At 38.0% G+C, this 18935-nt stretch overlaps 1 protein-coding gene across 2 annotated transcripts in view; it reads right to left on the bottom strand.

Annotated features, from left to right (window-relative positions):
• The window catches only part of HDAC8 (histone deacetylase 8), a 232762-nt gene extending 214656 nt beyond the window's left edge, over positions 1–18106 (bottom strand). Inside the window, exons 1-4 of one of the 2 annotated variants that reach the window (XM_008579872.1) lie at positions 17656–18106; positions 17068–17120; positions 14297–14427; positions 13452–13593 (exon numbers count right to left, since the gene is read on the bottom strand). In XM_008579872.1, the coding sequence (XP_008578094.1) occupies positions 13452–13593; positions 14297–14427; positions 17068–17120; positions 17656–17766 (437 nt within the window). In that variant the 5' untranslated portion in view covers positions 17767–18106. The remainder of the gene's footprint in view (positions 1–13451; positions 13594–14296; positions 14428–17067; positions 17121–17655) is intronic. The other variant, XM_008579873.1, reaches the window with a different exon arrangement.
• Positions 18107–18935: the final 829 nt, after the last annotated feature.

Genomic DNA, 18935 nt, shown 5'->3' with positions numbered 1-18935 from the left:
TTTAAAAAAAAAAAAAAAAAAAAAAGAAAGAAAAAAATAAATAAAGCCAAGGTTCTTAACCTGGGATTCATACATGGGCTTTAGGAGATCCTTATACTTTCTGAAATTATAAGGAAAAATTTGTGTATGTACATTTTCTGGGGACAGTGTGAATAGCTTTCATCAGATTTTCAGAGGGGTTCATGATCAAAAAAGGTTAAGAACAACTGACCTAAAGGATCAAGTTTGAGCTATTTAATTTTGCATACAAGGACCCTTCATACCTCTCCGACCTTACCTCCAGCCACTTGCCTATAGAAACCCACGGCTCCAGCTTTAATGACATACTTGGAAGTCCCCCCAACTTTCACATCTCTGTGTCTCTGCACATGCAGTTCCTGGACTTACCCCAAGGTTACAGAAATAATCTGTAAGTGATGGAGCCTGGATTTACATCTAGGTTTTGCTTCGAAGTTCACAGTTATTTCACTCTACAGTGGCTTCACATTTTACATTGTGACCTAGTATACACAAATAAATACACACACACACACACACACCCCAGAACAAGTTTCATGAAATTCACTTTGATATGTAAAAATGCTGGCTGCAGCCCACCACATTGATGTAATGTTCCATTAATGAATTGCAGCTCTTGGTTTGAAAAACACTACACTAGACCTTTGCTGATACAGGGGGTTCCCATTGTTTAGAATTTACTATTATAGCCCCAGTAGTACCAAGGTTTTGAGGTTTCCTAAGGACACAAAAGCTGTTCTAATATGAAAGTATTTGCTAACGAACTGATCACTTATATGAGTCCCCACTCAAATAACCCACTCCTTTAAACACTAGCACTTAACCCCATTCTTCTGTTCAATCATTGTGCCTCTCATGGATTGTCAGATGTATCAGCTGTCAATTCAGTGTGAATCTGTCACCAAGTGAAATTACAAATCTTATTAAAAGATGTAGCACATCATGAAGTCAGCATATAACATTGACAACAAGGATCTGATAGACCAGTTCACAATTGAAGAGGAGAAAAATAAGTACAAATAATGATTTAAAAAGTGGTTCAAAGAGAATGATTTGAATACCAAGTGATCAAGGAGAAGCCCTCAGGAAAACTGATGAAGCCCTTGAATATTTTGGCAAAAATCAACCCGCCTAACAATCATGCTGCAAAAGTCTTATAGGAAGTGAAACCACCTTGAAATATCATACAATTTTGTTTGAGAAATTAGGCCCAAAACAAAAACCATCAATACTTGATATATTCTATTTGTTGTAAGAATTAGTGCATAGTTGTACATAGCACTCAATTTTATTAAATGAGACAAAATAAACATATTTTTAATAGTTTTTACTTTTTCATGCTAGCATCCTAATCAAACTCTGCCTCTTCCACTATCTAAAATTTTGGTTCCCCTTTTAAATGGGTCCCATACTTTCCTGCTGCCATGCTTTCATGATTTTTTCTGCTCGGAATTCTCCATCCCTACCAATAAGAAAGCAAACTCCCCCTCTTTCTACTGTACACCACACTACCTAGTATGTAATGCTAGCATACACTGCCCACACTGCATTTTAACTGCTTCCTGCCTTGTTCTGAGCAGTTTTTAATTACAAAAATTTTTATTTATAAAGGTAATACAATCACATCAGACAAATATGGGAATCGGAAAAAAATGTGGGTATGTATGTATGTATGTGTGTATATAAAAAAATACTACATACAAGCGGTCTTCAAAAAGTTCATGGAAAGATTTGCATTATCTTTTAATTCCATTTTCCATGAACTTTTTGAAGTACCTTTATATAGCATACACACACACACACACACACACACACACACACACCCATTATCACCATCCTCACAAAGCCACTGCTATTATTTTCTTGTATTTCCTTCTAAGATTTTTCATATGTATATATTTTTTACATGACTCAAATCGGGATGCATGGATGATGTTGCAGCCACTTACCCTTTAAAAACAAACCAACATTACAAGATGGGCATTTTTTCTAGCTTATGCAGTCATCCTAACCACCATTTTAAATGGTTTTATAATAGCCCATCAAGTGGATATGTTGCAGTATATTACTTAACAATTCTACTGTTGTTGAATATTTAGGTCTCTTTCCTGCCCCCCAACTCCCTTTTTCGGCTATTATAAGTACTTGTATATCTTCATGTACACATCTTTACTATATTTTGGATTGGTTTATTTCCTTAGAATAGATTACCAAGAGTAATAGATGTTATGAGTTAAAGATTTTCCTTCCTTTGGTTCAAGTTTGGTAGGAGGAAAAAAAATATTTGTAATATTTCAATTTCTCTGGTTATTAGTGACACTAAATATTTTTTCATGCTTGTTTACTATTTGTTTCCTCTTTTATTAATTGACTATTTGTGTCTTTTGTCCATTTATCTGACTATTAGTATTTTAAAAAATCAATTAGAATAGTTAAAGATTTTAACACTTTGCAGTATTTGCTGTGCCTGTATTTTTGGTTTTGCCTCTTTATTTTGTTAAAATTTTGGTGGCAAAAGTAATACAATCTCATAACAGGAATTTTGAAAACTAGAGAAAAACATTAAAAAAAAATCAATAACTCTGGCCGGCCCGGTGGCGCACTGGATAGTGCGCCGCTTGGGAAGCGCGGCAGCGCTCCTGCCCGAGGGTTCGGATCCCACATACAGACCGGTTCCCGCTCACTGGCTGAGCGAGGCGTGGGAGCAACGCCAAGGGTTGCGATCCCGTTGCCGGTCCCGGTCCGGTACGGGGACGACACTGAGGGTTGCGATCCGTTGCCAGACACGGAAAAAGACAAAAAAAAAAAAACCCATCAATAACTCTATTAGTCTAAGATTACCATTATCATTCTCACTGGTCTTCTTTTTCTCATATGTGTGTGTTTTCAAAGTTATGATTGCAATGTGCATACAGTTTTAATACCTGCTTTTTTATTAACACAGATCATTAAATATTTTTCTGAAATGCCCTGTAATCTTCATAATCATTTAAAATAATAGCATAATATTCCATAGAGAGTGGATTTACCATTTCATTATTGCTAGGCATTTGTGTTTTTTTAATTTTTTTTTTTATTTTATAAAGAACGCTGATAAATACATTCATGAAAATAGTTTTTTCCATATTTTGAATTTTTTTCTTAGGAAACATTCCAAGAAGTAGGATTATTATATCAAAGAGCATTAAAACCATAGGCTACCAAAATGCTTTCTTAAGGAATTGAACCAAATCACACTCATTAGCAAACTGAGTACCATCTTTTTCAATTCTCTTAAACACAGGCTTAAAGAGAGGCTTACCTAGTTGTTTTAATTTGCATTTATTGATTAGTAGTGGTGAACATTTCCCCATGTTTTCTAGTTATATTTAAACTCCTTTGTAAATTGTCTATGTGTTTTTTGTCCATATTTCTTCTTATACATTATGCTGCTTGAGTGCCTTAGATAATACAAATCTATCACTGTCATATATGTGTCACACAGGTTTTTTCAGTCTGTTTAGATTTTATTTTTAAAATGGCCAAAAAAGTTTCAAAAGTTATTTTGTTTTTATAATTTTAGAGTCAGATTTATTAATTTTTCCTTTGTGATTTTTTCTATTACCACTTAAGCTTAGAAAATGATTCCCCTTTAGAAGCTTGATAAATATTCATTCATTCTAGTTTTTAAAATTTGCTTTTTTATATTTAACTCTTCAATCCAGCTGCCACTTATTTTAGTTTATTACAGGAGATGAGGGTATAAATGCTACAAGTTGTCACAATATCATTTACTGAACAATCCTTTACACTTCCATTCACTTACAATGTATCCTTTATAATAGATTAGATTCATATAACTGGTCTCTTGGTGGGGGGTGTATTATAACACTATCTAATTTAACACCAGTGGTACCAGTGTTTTCACTATCCTAGCTTTGTATATTTAATATCTAGTAGCACTAGTCCTTCATTACTCTTTCGTAACAGAATTTTCTTTGAAAATCACTCTTCTTTAGCTTTCAAATGCAATTATTTTCTATCTTATCCCTAAGATATGAATTTCTTGAGTACAGAATTGGTTTATTTCCTTAGAACAGATTACCAAAATATTGTTACTGGGTCAACAGGTATGTGTTTTTTCACACTCTTAACACTTACTCAACGTTTTCAAAAAGAGTTGTCCCAATTTCATTGTAACCCTGCCAGCACCTGGATATTTTGAAATTTTGTTTTTTCAAACTTGGTAGGGAAAAAATATACTTTGCATCAATATCCATATCTTTACTTATTAGTGATGATAAACATACACTTGACATTAAGTAGGTACTTAATCAATGCTTGGTTAATGAAGAAATGGCATGTATGTCCATCTGTAGAAGAATGAAACTAGACATGTACCTCTCGTCACATATGAAAATCAACTCGAAATGGACTAAAGATTGAAATATAATACCTTCAGTAGTTTGAAGCTATAAAACTACTGAAAGAAAACACAGGGGAAACACTTCAGGAAGTAGGATGGGGCAAAAACTTTATGAATAAGACCCCAAAAGCACAGGCAACAAAAGAAAAAATTAACAAATGGGATTATATCAAATGAAAAAGCTTCGGCACAGGAAAAGAAACAACAGAGCAAAAGACAACCTACAGAATGGGAGAAAACATTTGCAAACTATGCATCTGACAAGGAATATCCAGAATATAAAAAGAATTCAAACAAGTTAACAGTAAAAAACCAAGTAACCCAATTAAAAAATGGGCAAAGGAGTTGAATAGGCATTTCTCAAAGGAAGATATACAAATGGCCAACAAACACGAGAAAATGCTCAACATCACTCAGCATCAGGGATTTGCAAATCAAAACTACATTGAGATATCACCTCACCCCAGTTAAACTACATTAAGATATCATCTCACCCCAGTTAAACTGGTTATTATAAAAAAGACAGAGAACAACAAATGTTGGCAAGGATGTGGAGAAAGGGGAACCCTCCTACACTGTTGGTAGGACTGTAAATTAGTGCAGATGTTATGGAAAACAGTATGGAGGTTCCTCAAACAACTACAGAGAGAACTGTCATGTGATCCAGCAATCCCGCTGCTGGGTATATACAAAAAGGAATGGAAATCATCATGTTGAAGAGATACCTGCACTCCCATGTTTATTGCAGCTCTATTTACAATAGCTAAGAGTTGGAACCAACCTAAATGTCCATCGATGGATGACTGGATAAGGAAAACATGGTATATATACTACTCTGCCATAAAAAAGAATGAAATTCTGCCATTCGCAGCAACATGGATGGACTTAGAGAAAATTATGTTAAGTGAAATAAGTCAGGTACAGAAAGAGAAATACCACATGTCCTCACTCACAAGTGGGAGCTAAAAAAATAAACAAATAAATAAATAAGGAAAGAAAGATACAATAATCTGTTGAATTTTCAAAAGGAGAGAACATAACTCAGACCACCAGAGGTGGGAAAGGAGGAGGGGGAGGGAGGTTAGTGAGAAATTGGTAAATGTCCACAAAAAATGATTACATTGTATAATGATAAATATAGTAATTATCCTGATTTGTGGATCATGTATTACACACAGATATTGATATTCAACGCCGTACCCCACAGATATGTACACCCATTATGTTCCAATTAAGAATAAATAAATGAATAAAGGGGAAAAAGAAAGAAAGAAAGATAAAACAATCACAATAACTCTCTCTGCTCTGACACTTCTGCCACATGAGACCCCTGGGTCACTGTCACCACCACTAAGGCCTTTGCTCTAGCTGTGTCCCCTGGACTTTGGACTTCCCAGTCTTCCGAAACTGTAAGTAATAAATTTCACTTTCTTACAAAAGAAAAACAAAACAAAACAAAAAAACAATTACAATAATTTGCTGAACTTTCAAAAGGAGAGAACAGAACTGAGGCTGCTGAAGTTGAGATTCACGTTCCGGTCAAGATAGCACAGTAGTTGGTTCCTGGTGTTGCTCTCTACCACAGAGTGACCAATTTGAGGAGCAGTGATGGAGGACCTGAGATATGCACAAGAGCAGATGGGAGCCCAGTTCAGGTTGCTCCCCATTGCGCAGAGAGACTTTAGAGCTTCTTGGCTCACATGCCCTGAGCCTGCTGGGCCTGAGAAGGCTGGTGGGGTGGGACTTCTGGCCCAGGCCAGCCCCTGCCACTGGGTGAGACTTAAGAGGCTTGCAGGCCCCCATACCCTGAGCCAGCCATGCCGGGAGAAGACAGGTGGGGCTGGACCTCTGGCCCAGGCCAGTCCAGACTGCGGAGAGAGACTTAACAGCCTGGGGGCTCCCACGCCCTGAGCCAGCTGAGCCAGGGAAGGCAAGCAGAGTAGTACTTCCAGCCCAGGCAAGTCCCTGCTGCTGGTAGAGTCCTAAGAGGATTGGGGCTCCCACACCCTGAGCCAGCCGTGCCAGAGAAGAAAGGCAGGGTGGGACTTCCGGCCCAGTCTAGTTCCTCCTGCCCAGAAGTGGCAGTCCCTTCAAGATCCAAGCCCAACATCAGGGTGAAACGAGTCAACTGAGATACCCCCAGGCACAATGACAAAACACCAAAGGAAAGATACCAGAAATATGAAAAATCAAGGAAGTACATCACCACCAAAGGAAAATAATAACTCTCAAGCACTAGATCCTATAGAACAGGAAGTCTCTGAAATGACAGACAAGGAATTTAGAGTAACTATTCTAAGGAAACTAAATGAGATACCTGAAAACTCAGTGAAACAACACAAAGAAATGAGAAAAAAAAATACAGGATCTGAAAGAAGAAATGTACAAAGAAATCAATGCCTTGAAAAAGAATGTAGCTGAGGTTGTGGAGCTGAAGGATTCATTTAATGAAATAAAAAACACAACAAAGGGTTTAACCAGCAAACTTGAACAAGCAGAAGAGAGAATTTCTGACCTTGAAGACAGGCTGTTTGAATTATCACAGGCAGTCCAGAAAAAAGAAAAAAGAATTTAAAAAATTGAAGAAAATCTAAGAGAGACAACTGATAAACTTAAGTGCTCAAATATCCGAATCACAGTATTCCAGAAGGGGAGGAAAAAGGAAATGGCATTGAAAACATATTCAGTGAAATAATAGCAGAAAACTTCCCAGGTATAGGGAAAGTCACACATCTCCAGATTCAGAAAGCCCAAAGATCACTAAACACATTCAACCCAAAAAGATCCTTTCCAAGACATGTGATAATCAAACTGACAAAACTCAAAGACAAAGAGAGAATCTTAAAAACTGCAAGAGAGAAGCGGCAAATCACCTATAAGGGAGCCCCAATCAGAATAACATCAGGCTTTTCATCAGAAACCCTAAAAGCCAGAAAAGAACGGGGTGATATATTCAAAACACTAAAGGACAAAAATTGCCAGCCAAGAATACTTTACTCAGCAAGGCTATCCTTCCAAAATGGACAAATAGTATATTTCCCAGACAAACAAAAACTGTGGGAGTTCATTACCATATGACCAGCCCTACAAGAAATTCTCAAGGAAGTACTGGGTTTGATAGCACAAAAACAACCATCGCTGCCATGAATATGCAAGGAAGAACAATACCTATCAGCAAAACAAAAATGCTAACATAAGAGAAAAAAACAGTTTATCTATCACCCCAAGAAACCAATAAATACAGAAGACAAACAGAAAATTAGAAAGAAAGGAATGAAAGGTACTTAAGACATCTAAACAAAAATCAATAAAATGCTAGGAGTAAATCAACACCTTTCAATAGTAACTGTACATGTCAAGGGATTAAATTCCACATTCAAAAGACACAGACTGACTGACTGGATTAAAAAGATGGACCCAACAATATGCTGTCTTCAAGAGACTCACTTGACCTATAAAGATACATATAAACTAAGAGTGAAAGGATAGAAAAAGACATAACATGAAAATAGAAATGAAAAACGAGCTGGAGTAGCTATTCTTATATCAGATAAAATAGACTTTAAAGCAAAAACCATAAAAAGAAATAAAAAGGCCACTATATAATGATAAAAGGATCTATCCATCAAAAAGAAGTAACAATCATAAATATATATGCACCGAATGTTGGAGCAGCCAGATTTACAAAGCAAACACTATTAGATCTAAAGAAAGAGACAGACACTAACACCATAATAGTGGGGGACCTAAACACCCCATTCTCATCATTGGACAGATCATCTAGGCAAAAAATCAACAGAGAAACACAAGATCTAAACAATACTTTAGATCAACTGGACTTGGTAGATATCTACAGAATATTCCATCCAACAGCCTCAGAATATTCATTCTTCTCATCAGCACATGGAACATTCTCCAGGATAGATCACATGTTAGGTCACAAAGCAAGTCTAAACAAATTTTAAAAAATTGGAATTATTCCATGTATTTTTTCTGACCACAATGGATTAAAATTAGTAATCAATAATAAACAAAACTCTGAAAACTATACAAACACATGGAAATTAAACAACATTCTACTCAATGACATGTGGGTCCAAGAAGAAATTAAACAGGAAATCAAAAAAATTCTTGAAACTAATGAAAATAATGACATATCATACCAAAACCTGAACCTCAGAAATACAAGGAATCATCAGAGACTACTATAAACAACTATATGCCAACAAATTTGATAATATGGAGGAAATGGATAAATTTCTTGATGCATACAAACTACCAAAACTGAGCCAAGAAGATATAGAAATTCTGAACAGACCAATAACAATATAAGAGATTGAAGCTGTTATCAGAAGGCTCCCAACAAAAAAAGCCTAGGACCGGAAGGGTTCACTGCAGAGTTCTACCAAACCTTCAAAGAAGAACTGATACCAATTCTCTACAAACTGTTCCAAAAGATTGAAACAGAGGCTGTTCTCCCAAACTCATCGATGAGAGAAACATCACCCTGATACCAAAACCAGACAAAGATTCATCAAAAATAGAAAACTACAGGCCAATACCCTTGATGAATATAGATGATATAATCCTCAATAAAATACTAGCTAACAGAATACAGCAACACATACAGAAAATTATACACCACGATCAAGTGGGATTCATCCCAGGGATGCAAGGTTGGCTCAACATACACAAATCAATAAATGTGATACATCACATCAATAAAAGCAAAGACAAAAACCACATGATTATCTCTATTGATGCTGAAAAAGCATTTGACAAAACTCAACATCCTTTCATTATAAAAACTCTTTATAAGTTAGGCATAGATGGAAAGTGTCTCAACATAATTAAAGCCATATACGCTAAGCCCACTGCTGAAAGCTTTTCCCTTAAAAACACGAACTAGACAAGGATGCCCACTTTCACCACTCCTATTCGACATAGTGTTGGAAGTACTAGCCAGAGCAATCAGAGAAGAGAAGGAAATAAAGGGCATCCAGATTGGAAATGATGAAGTCAAGCTGTCCCTTTTTGTGGATGATATGATCCTATATACTGAACAGCCTGAAGACTCTATACAAAAACTCTTAGAGTTGATAAATGATTTCAGCAAAGTTGCAGGATACAAACTCAACACACAAAAATGAGTAGCATTTCTACACTCCAACAGTGAATACGCAGAAAAAGAAATCAAGAAAGCTAGCCCATTTACAACAGCCACCAAAAAAATAAAATACTTAGGAATAAAGCGGAACAAGGATGTGAAAAATCTCTATGATGAGAACTACAAACCACTGTTGAGAGAAATTAAAGAAGACACAAGAAGATGGAAAGATATCCCTTGCTCTTGGATTGGAAGAATTCACATTGTGAAAATGTCCATCTTACCCAAAGTGATCTACAGATTCAATGCAATCCCCATCAAAATTCCAATGACATTTTTCTCTGAGATGGAAAAAGCTATCCAGACATTTATATGGAACAACAAAAGACCACGCATAGCCAAAGCAATCCTGAGTAAAAAAAAAAAAAAAAAAAAAAAAAGCTGGAGGCATAACACTACCTGACTTTAAACTATACTACAAAGCTATAATAAACCAAACAGCATGATACTGGCATAAAAACAGACACACAGATCAATGGAATAGAATAGAGAACCCCAAAATCAATCTATATGCCTACAGCCATCTGATCTTGGACAAAGGCAGCAAATCTACATACTGGGGAAGAGACTGCCTTTTCAACAAGTGTTGCTGGGAGAATTGGATACTCATATGTAGAAGATTGAAACTAGCCCTGTACCTTTCACCATATACCAAAATCAACTCAAAATGGATTAAAGAATTAAATATACATCCTGAAACAATGAAACTCCTTAAAGAAAACATAGGGGAAACACTCCAGGAAGTAGGAATGGGTACAGACTTCATGAATAGGATCCAAAAAGCACAGGCAACTACAGGGAAAATAAACAAATGGGGTTATATCAAACTAAAAATCTTCTGCATAGCAAAAGAAACAATAGAGTAAAAAGACAACCAACAGAGTGGGAGAAAATATTCACAAAATATACATCTGACAAAGGATTAATATCCAGAATTTACAAGGAACTCAAACAACTTTACAGCAAAAAACCAAATACTCCAATTAAAAAATGGGCAAAGGAGCTGCTCAAAGGAAGATATACGAGTGGCCAACAGACACATGAAAAAATGCTCAACCTCACTCAGCATCTGGGAAACACAAATCAAGACCACTTTGAGATACCATCTCACTCCAGTCAAGATGGCTAATATCCAACAGAGTGAGAATTGTAAGTGCTGGAGAGGTTGTGGAGAGAAAGGAACTCTCATGCACTGTTGGTGGGACTGCAAATTGGTGCAGCCTTTATGGAAAATGGTATGGAGGTTCCTCAAACAATTACAGATAGATCTACCATATGACCCAGCTATTCCACTGTTGGGAATATACCCAGAGGAATGGAAATCATCATGCCAAAGGGATACCTGTACTCCAATGTTTACAGCAGCACTATTTACAGTAGCCAAGAGTTGGAACCAGCCCAAATGTCCATCATCTGATGACTAGATAAGGAAACTGTGGTATATGTACACAATGGAATACGTCTCTGCTATAAAAAAGAACAAAATACTACCATTCACAACAACATGGATGGACTTAGAGAAAATTATACTAAGTGAAACAAGTCAGGCACAGAAAGAGAAATACCACATGTTGTCACTTATTTGTGGGAGCTAAAAATAAATAAATAAATAAACACACAAACAAATCAAGGGTAGCGGGGGAAGAAGACAAAATAACCACAAAAATTCCTTGAACTATTTAAGTCAAGTGAACAGATATGATGTGGGGGAGGAGGGGAAGGGGTAGAGAGGAATGGGTAAAGGGGCGTGAAGATCAATGAACTGAGGGTGCCAGAGGTGGGAAAGGAGGAGGGGGAGGGGGGTTAGTGAGGAATTGGTAAAGGGCCACAAAAAATGATTACATTGTGCAATGTTGAATATACTAATTATCCTGATTTGAGCATCACATATTGCACACAGGTATTGATATTCAACGTGGCACTCCACAGGTATTATGTTTCAATTAAAATCAATTATGTTTCAATTAAAAAAAAAACTGGATTAAAAAAAAGGAAATGGCATGTACAAACCTGTATATGTATTTGGAAATGGGGAGGTTTAAACAAATATTGTAATTATAATAGGTAAATGCTGGTTAGATATAAGTTCGTGGGCTAAATGCCTGTAGTCCTTCTGCAGAGAGGTTCTAGATGTGCCAAGAACACCCTGGAATTCAGACCTGAATTGGGGCGATCTTTAGAGACACTGTAATTTACATTCACTGCAGGTATATCTGTTTCTGGGCAGGGTTAGCTTAAAGGATCAGCTGAAAGCTGTCCAAAACAGTTAAGACAGTGATATGTTGGTATGCCTGCACCTACACACAGCCCAGGAACAGCCATGACTGGCTCAAGATAGAGTGTGCTTCCTTTGGCAGCAAAATCATAATGAGAAGTGGCAGGCATCTGAGTACTCCACTGGAAACTGACCTGGGCCCTAGCAGACCTCCTGCAGTGAATTTAAATCCATAAGAAACTAGATCTAACTCATAGGAGCAGGCATTTTCTATGAAACCACACTACTTTTCTTCTCAACTTGCTAAGCCCAAGAGGACATGGAAATCCTTGATTCAGAGAAGCTTGGTGTTCTCCTTTCATTCTGTAGCTTGAAGGAGAGAGGGTCATTTTTTCTCCTGGGGATCACTCTATTTTGAATATTTAAAAATCAAAGCAAAAGCTAACAAAAGCCAAGCTGTTTTTCTTTGTTCTTAACACCACGTAAAACTCATTACTAAAACGTTGGTTCTCTTTGCTCTGTTGCCAAAGTAGTAGGTTCTAGTAGTAAACTTTTTCAAGGACTTCCCTGGTCATGAAGTCTGTCAATTGATGAAAAGAATTCTATGTTATTATCTTAGCCTACATATGCTCAAATTGTGCTGTGTTTTATTCTGAAAAACAATGTTATTTTCTCTTGACTTTTCAAGAGCACCTGAGAATATCATCAAGGCCACAGTCAATTGCACAAACAGCTGATTTGTGAATGATGCATCAGCAGTTACTACCACAGCTGCTTCATTTCATTCAGACAACAGATTGATAAATTCAGAGTTTCAAAAAATCCTTCTCCCCCAACATATATTAAGTACAACAGACATATCAAACAAGATGCCAAATGCTGAAGAAGGCCCAGCAGTCCTTGTCAGAGTATCGTTGTTTGACATGTTAACACACAGCTCCAAAAGGACTTTTCCTTTAACTCCAAATAGCACCTGAGAAGAGCCGTTTCACATGCCCTTTCTCCTTAGAGAGACATCCAACTTTAGGTTGCCACTTTTCTTAGAGACGGCAATACAAGCCTCTTTCTTGATTCTTCAGCCTTTTGTTTAAAATCTATTCTCATTAGTTCTCCACCTATTCAAAAATGTTTGCCACTTCTTTCAAGAATTAGCTCTTAAATTTACCTCTCCCAGGACCTCTGTGATCAATTCCTCTTTACTGCTAAGTTTCTTCAGCTCATACATATATTCCATTGGTACCATAATTGACGTTGTTCTCTAATTATTCTAATTTTGTTAATATTTCTAGAGTGTAAGTCCCATGAAGACAGGCGAATTTCCAAAAGCTGAAAAGGAATTTAGAGACTGTTTAATTATATCTTTTGCCCTGCACATTTTGCTGATGAAGAAACTAAGGCCTAGGGAGGTTAATCCATCCAAGTCAGTTAGGCAAGTTAGCGCAGAACCCAGGTGTCCTGATTTTCAACAGTGCGCTTTCCACTATATTAGGCCGTCTTCTATCTCACTTGCATCTCTTTGGAATGCCTCGTAAAGTGCTATATACACATGTCTCCTAATAAATGTCAATACAATAACCATAAAAGTTTACAAAACTGAGAAATTGACTCGAGGAAAGAGTCAGAAAGCAGAAAGATTATTTTCTTACTTCTTTGCATGATGCCACCCTCCAGACCAGTTAATTGCTATTTTGCACATTCCGTCGATCAGGCATTGGGCAGCTGTGATTGTGGCTCCTCCTACAGCTGCTGCATAGTCAAATATCCCTTCGGTGGCTGGGCAGTCATAACCTTAGGGCAAAAATTGGAAGAGCTTGTTAAAAGATGAACTGGAGAAAGAGGAAGAATAGATTGGGGTGTGACAACAACATGCCCTACTAAAAAGCTATTGTGCTAACATCAGCTCCAACTAAGACAGAAACATCTCCAGTGTTGGGGAAAGAATATTTTAAAATGTTAGAGCTAGAAAGGATAAACCTTCAAGATGAACTAGTCACATCCTACAGATGGGGAAACCAAGGCCTGAGAGGCGATGTGTTTTGTCAGTGGTCACACAGAGCCAGGCTCAGGGCTCATTTTCAGTCCAGTGACCAACTAAACCATGCTGTTTCTCTAGACTATCCTATTGGCCACTTACGGTTTTAAAAAATGCAACTGTTTAATGAGAGATAAGGTGGAATACTTAGCCAGAACATAAATCTGTGTTCAACTGAATCAGCATATATACAGCCAGACCAGATGTGAGCACTGCCATTAGGGCCTAAGCAACTACAAGGTTTTCCTCCATCTGACCCATCATCCAATTTTGCTCAACTCATATGGTTTTATTGTTTAGTGAGTTATATATAGCTAACCCAAGATTAAGACTGACAGAGAATACACTCTTTCTTAATTAAAAATTATTAAAAACCATGATGCAAGTTATAAAAAATTAAATAGCATAATCTACAGATGGAGGTTGTTGATCTCCATCAGTGCCTGGTAATGACTTTACCTAGCCCATATTCTATGGAGTCTGGATGATCATCATCGCCTTCTTGGCTAACCTTCTGGAGGTGCTGCAGATAGGCATCAGTGTGGAAGGTGGCCATCTCCTCCATGGAGGCCACTTTGGGCTTCACTATCCTAATAATAACAGAGACAACAAAGAGAGTTGAGTGAGTCAGACACAGAGTATGCCAGAAGTTGGAAACATGAGCCAGCTGTCTGAGCAGAATATACAGCTCCCAGCTTCTGGTTCCAGTGGACAGAAGTGATAAACATATTCTCTTCCTCCCCTACACTGTACAGTCTTCACTTCCTCACATCTATGGTAATGACTTCATTAATAAGGGGCAAGAGGATAGACTGACATATAGGTAGGTGAAAATAAGTGAGTAATTATATTTGAGTAAAACGAATGATTAGGTATCAAACTTTACTCTGTGAGTTATAACTTTCATGATGAACCAGTAGGCAGATATTTTCATTTGAATCAGTTGCTAATTGGGCTATATAATCCTTTCAGCTATATCTTTATTATAATACACAGCTGTATTTTAATGCATTTTGAATTTGGAGTCAGATTTGGAGTCAGAGAGCTGGGCCACTGTCCTAAGTCTGTATTTATTAGCTGTATAATCTCAGGTAAATTGACTCTTCTATAGCTCAGTTTCCTCATCTGTAAAATGGGGAGCCTTATGAGACTTATGTAAAGACTAAATGACAATATACACAAAAATGTTTTGTGGATAACTATCATTATTATTAATACTAAAGGATAAAAATAGGCAACACAAAATGTACAAAGTTTTGATACTTGGTCACTCACATCTGCCTCTGAGAGGAAGGAGAGAAGGAGCAAAATGGTGCGCTTCACTCAGAACCTCTCAACCTTCTCCTCACAAGATGTGACAAATAGGAGTGAGTGAGAGATACAGAGAGCTAACCTAACACCAGGACTCACCACCTCTAACCTCTGGCTGCCTATTTTCCATTTCCTCTTCTTGACATCGCCACTGCCACTACCATTCTCCAGCCCTTGCCCCTTAAAGGTGGTCTGTGGACCAACAGCATCAGCATCTCCTGGGAACTTGTTAGAAATGCAGAACTTCAGCCTTACCTTAGACCTATTGAATCAGATTTTGTATTTTAACAAGATGATGTGATTCATATGCACATTCAAGTTGAAGGCACACTGACCTAGGCCACAGGGAGGCAGTAAGTGGCTCTTTATGTTTGCTGAATGGGAACATGGCCATGAGTTACTACTATCACCAAGGTGGCCAGGAGAAATCCTGTGGTCCAGCCTCAAAAATTAAATATATAGCCAAGATCCAAAAGTCCTTGCTTCTTCAAGAAAATATGCCTATACCATCAGAGGTGAAAAATTAGCAATTAAAATAAAAATTTTATAATTTCTTGGGCCATGTTTTCTAGCCCTAGTAGGTACTTCTAGCACCCTCTAACTTATTTTGTTAAATGTTACAGTTAAAAAACACTTACTGAAAGCCTGTCTAACAGCAAGGAAACTGGGCAGTTTTACTTTGTTTTGTTATCTTGTTTATCATAAAATAATTTTCTGAAATGTTAAATAACTTCAATGGAAGGCATGTGAATATCATGTTTCCCAAACATATGGGTTAAAAAATGGCTGAAAAACACTCCTGAAGAAGGTACTCAGAAAACGATTTTGTTAATAATAAGGATAAAATCTGAAAGCCCATTACACTACCTCTGGGAGATAAATAAAACATACCAAACTAGCTGGCATAGACACTCATCTATTTAGCCAGAAAATGTCATAAATAATCCTATAGATGGCAGGGTTATAATATAGCCATGCATTGCTTAACAACGGGGATACGTTCTGAGAAATGCATTGTTAGGCGACTTTGTCATTGTGTGAACTTTACAGTGTACTTCCGCAAACCTAGATGGTACAGCCTACTGCACACTTAGGCCATGTGGTACAGCCTATTGCTCCTAGGCTACAAACCTGTACAGTATGTTACTCTGCTGAATACAGTAGGCAATCGTAACACAATGGTATGTATTTGTGTATCTAAACATATCTAAACATAGAAAGGGTACAGTAAAAATACATATAAAAGATAAAAAATTGTACACCCGTATAAGACACTTACTATGAATGGAGCTTGCAGGACTGGAAGTTACTCTGGGTGAGACAGTGAGTGAGCAGTGAGTGAATATGAAGGTCTAGGACATTGCTGTCCGCTACTGTAGACTTTATAAACACTGTACATGGGCTACACTAAATTTATAAAAAATAAAGTAGTTGCGCTTCGACGTTATGATGGCTATGACGTTATGACGGCTACGATGTCACTAGGCGATAGGAATTTTTCATCTTCATTATAATGCGGTACTTCGTTGACTGAAAAGTCGGTATGCAGCACTTGACTGTATTTGCTCTTATAATGACATCAAATACAGAAATGGCAACAAAAAGCAACCTCGTTTTTTTGAAGGAAGCACTTAACTCTGTCCACAAAGTACCTATCCCTAGGATACTTTCCCAGCCAGTTAAGAAGTACTATTTCTAATGGATCTTAACTGCGTCATGCACTTTTTTCAAGTTTTCTTAATTCTTCAAGAGCTTTCACGCGTTACAGGCAGATTACAAACACTGTGAATACTGTCATGAAAATCTAAAAAAAACCCAACCAAACAGCATTCTCTTCCTAATTAGCCCCACTGGGAAGCAGGATATTAAGGCTAGGAACACCTAGCTTCAGGGCTAGGTCTTCACGAAAGACAACTTACCTCATTTGCTTATGCAGTGCATATGCTTCAATCAAAGAATGTACCATACTGGCCTAAAAACATCAGCATAAAAAAAGCAAGAAAATAGTCTCTTAAAAGTTTAATTCAGCAAAATCCCGTCAATTTCGCCATCCCGAGCAAAGGAACTAACTTTGTTTTAGCTCTCTTCCCTTCTGTTACTTAATAGTTACAATACACTTTAGACAGTACAAAGTATCAAAGCCCTAATAGGTGAAAGATACCCGGCTTTACGCAGGTGATGGAACTCCTTACTCCCGCAGCTTCTTTTCCACTTCAGCGATCCCCTTGAAGTAAAAACTCTATCCCCTCCCTGTCATCCCCCAACACTCCGTGCCCCAACCCCTCCCCTCCCCCCGCCTGTACGTTGGACGCCCCGCAGGGACGCTCTGCGCTCTCCGAAACGATAAGAGAACACTTCTTCCTGTTACAGCGTTAGGTGTCTGATACTGCTAACCAAATTTCTGCTGAAGATTTTCCCCAGCCTAGTATCCTCTCCGCTTCCTACTGCCCTCCCGTCCACCACCCTCACCGCAAAAGCCTTCAGTCTTTCATTCCGACCTCTCTTACCCGTTTGGGAACCTTGGCCAGGGAGTCGCACATACTGACATACTCGGGACTATAGATGTAGACCGGCGGCAACGACTGCCCACCTTCCGCTGGTTCCTCCGGCTCTTCCATCTTCCACTTCCAACCGTTCCGGAGCCAACGTCCAGATCCCCCGTTTTTCGGACTCAGCCCGGGCTCCGGTTCCTGCTCCTCTGATCGGCCGCAGCGGTGTTCCCTGGTCAACGTTCCCTCCTATTCTTGAGATCGCCGGAGACACTGTCCCCGCTCCCCATTCAATTGAAGGAATGGATAGGCCTTCCCAGGCCAGAAACCCTTTATTTAGTGACCACAGTTCGAAAAAAGGGGCCCGGCGGATATAAAAGCCCAAACAGCTGCGAGTTAGGATCGATTTTTTATGGCACGAATAAGTACTGTCAAAACTAACCATCCTTGTTGCCCTACGGGGCCATTTGAGATGAGGTCAGACCAGCTTCGGAGCATACTGGGAGATGTAGTTTCTAGGGGTTTGAGTAGCGGAAGAGCTGGGGCTAATCTCTAAAATAGCCGCGAATTTGAGTTTTAGCGCTGGAAGAAAAAAAAAAAAAAAAAAAAAAAAAAAAAAAAAAAAAAAAAAAAGCAGTCTCAACTCCTTATGAATTGTTTCAATCTAAAAATACAGCCATTTCAATACTTAAAGACAGATACAATGTGGCCACCTAGAGCCCACCACCAGCCAGCTACATCAGCTGCCTATTCTAAAGATGGGCTTTTTGTTTGGGGTACTAATTAATGGTGCAAATAGCTTGAAAAGTTTACACAGTAAATTGTGTGATACCACTTTAGTTCATTTCTTTTCATCACTAACTATCCATGTCCATGTAAGAGGATAAACAATCTCAATAATTTACTCTGGAAAATCTGATAACACTTTTCCAAGAGTCTGGCTGGTACTGTGGAAATTGCTTGGTAGATTCCAATCAAGCAACATGTCAAATGTACTCCTTGAACATTCGTGTGGTAGGAGGAATGCAAACAGATACTTTCAGTGCTGTTTGAAAACTGAAGCTCTTCTTCCCTCCTTCTTTTTGTTTCTGCAGCTAAACAAAGGTTAGGAAAATATTTTAGGTTTGTTGTGAGTGTCCACATTAAGGACCATCCTGAGGCAGTATTAAAATTACCCTCAGCATTTCCAGAATCTGGAGGCCCTTATGATTTGATTCAAGCTGGCCAATGCCCAGGCCTGAATTCTCACAGCGACCTGAAGTGACCTACTAACACCCCTGAGACAATGTAATATCCTT

This window comes from Galeopterus variegatus, unplaced genomic scaffold, assembly GCF_000696425.1.
Source record: "Galeopterus variegatus unplaced genomic scaffold, G_variegatus-3.0.2 Scaffold1972, whole genome shotgun sequence".
Classification (NCBI taxonomy): Eukaryota; Metazoa; Chordata; class Mammalia; order Dermoptera; family Cynocephalidae; genus Galeopterus; species Galeopterus variegatus.
The sequence above is the reverse complement of the archived record's forward strand: the minus strand, read 5'-3'. Positions and strand labels throughout refer to the sequence as shown.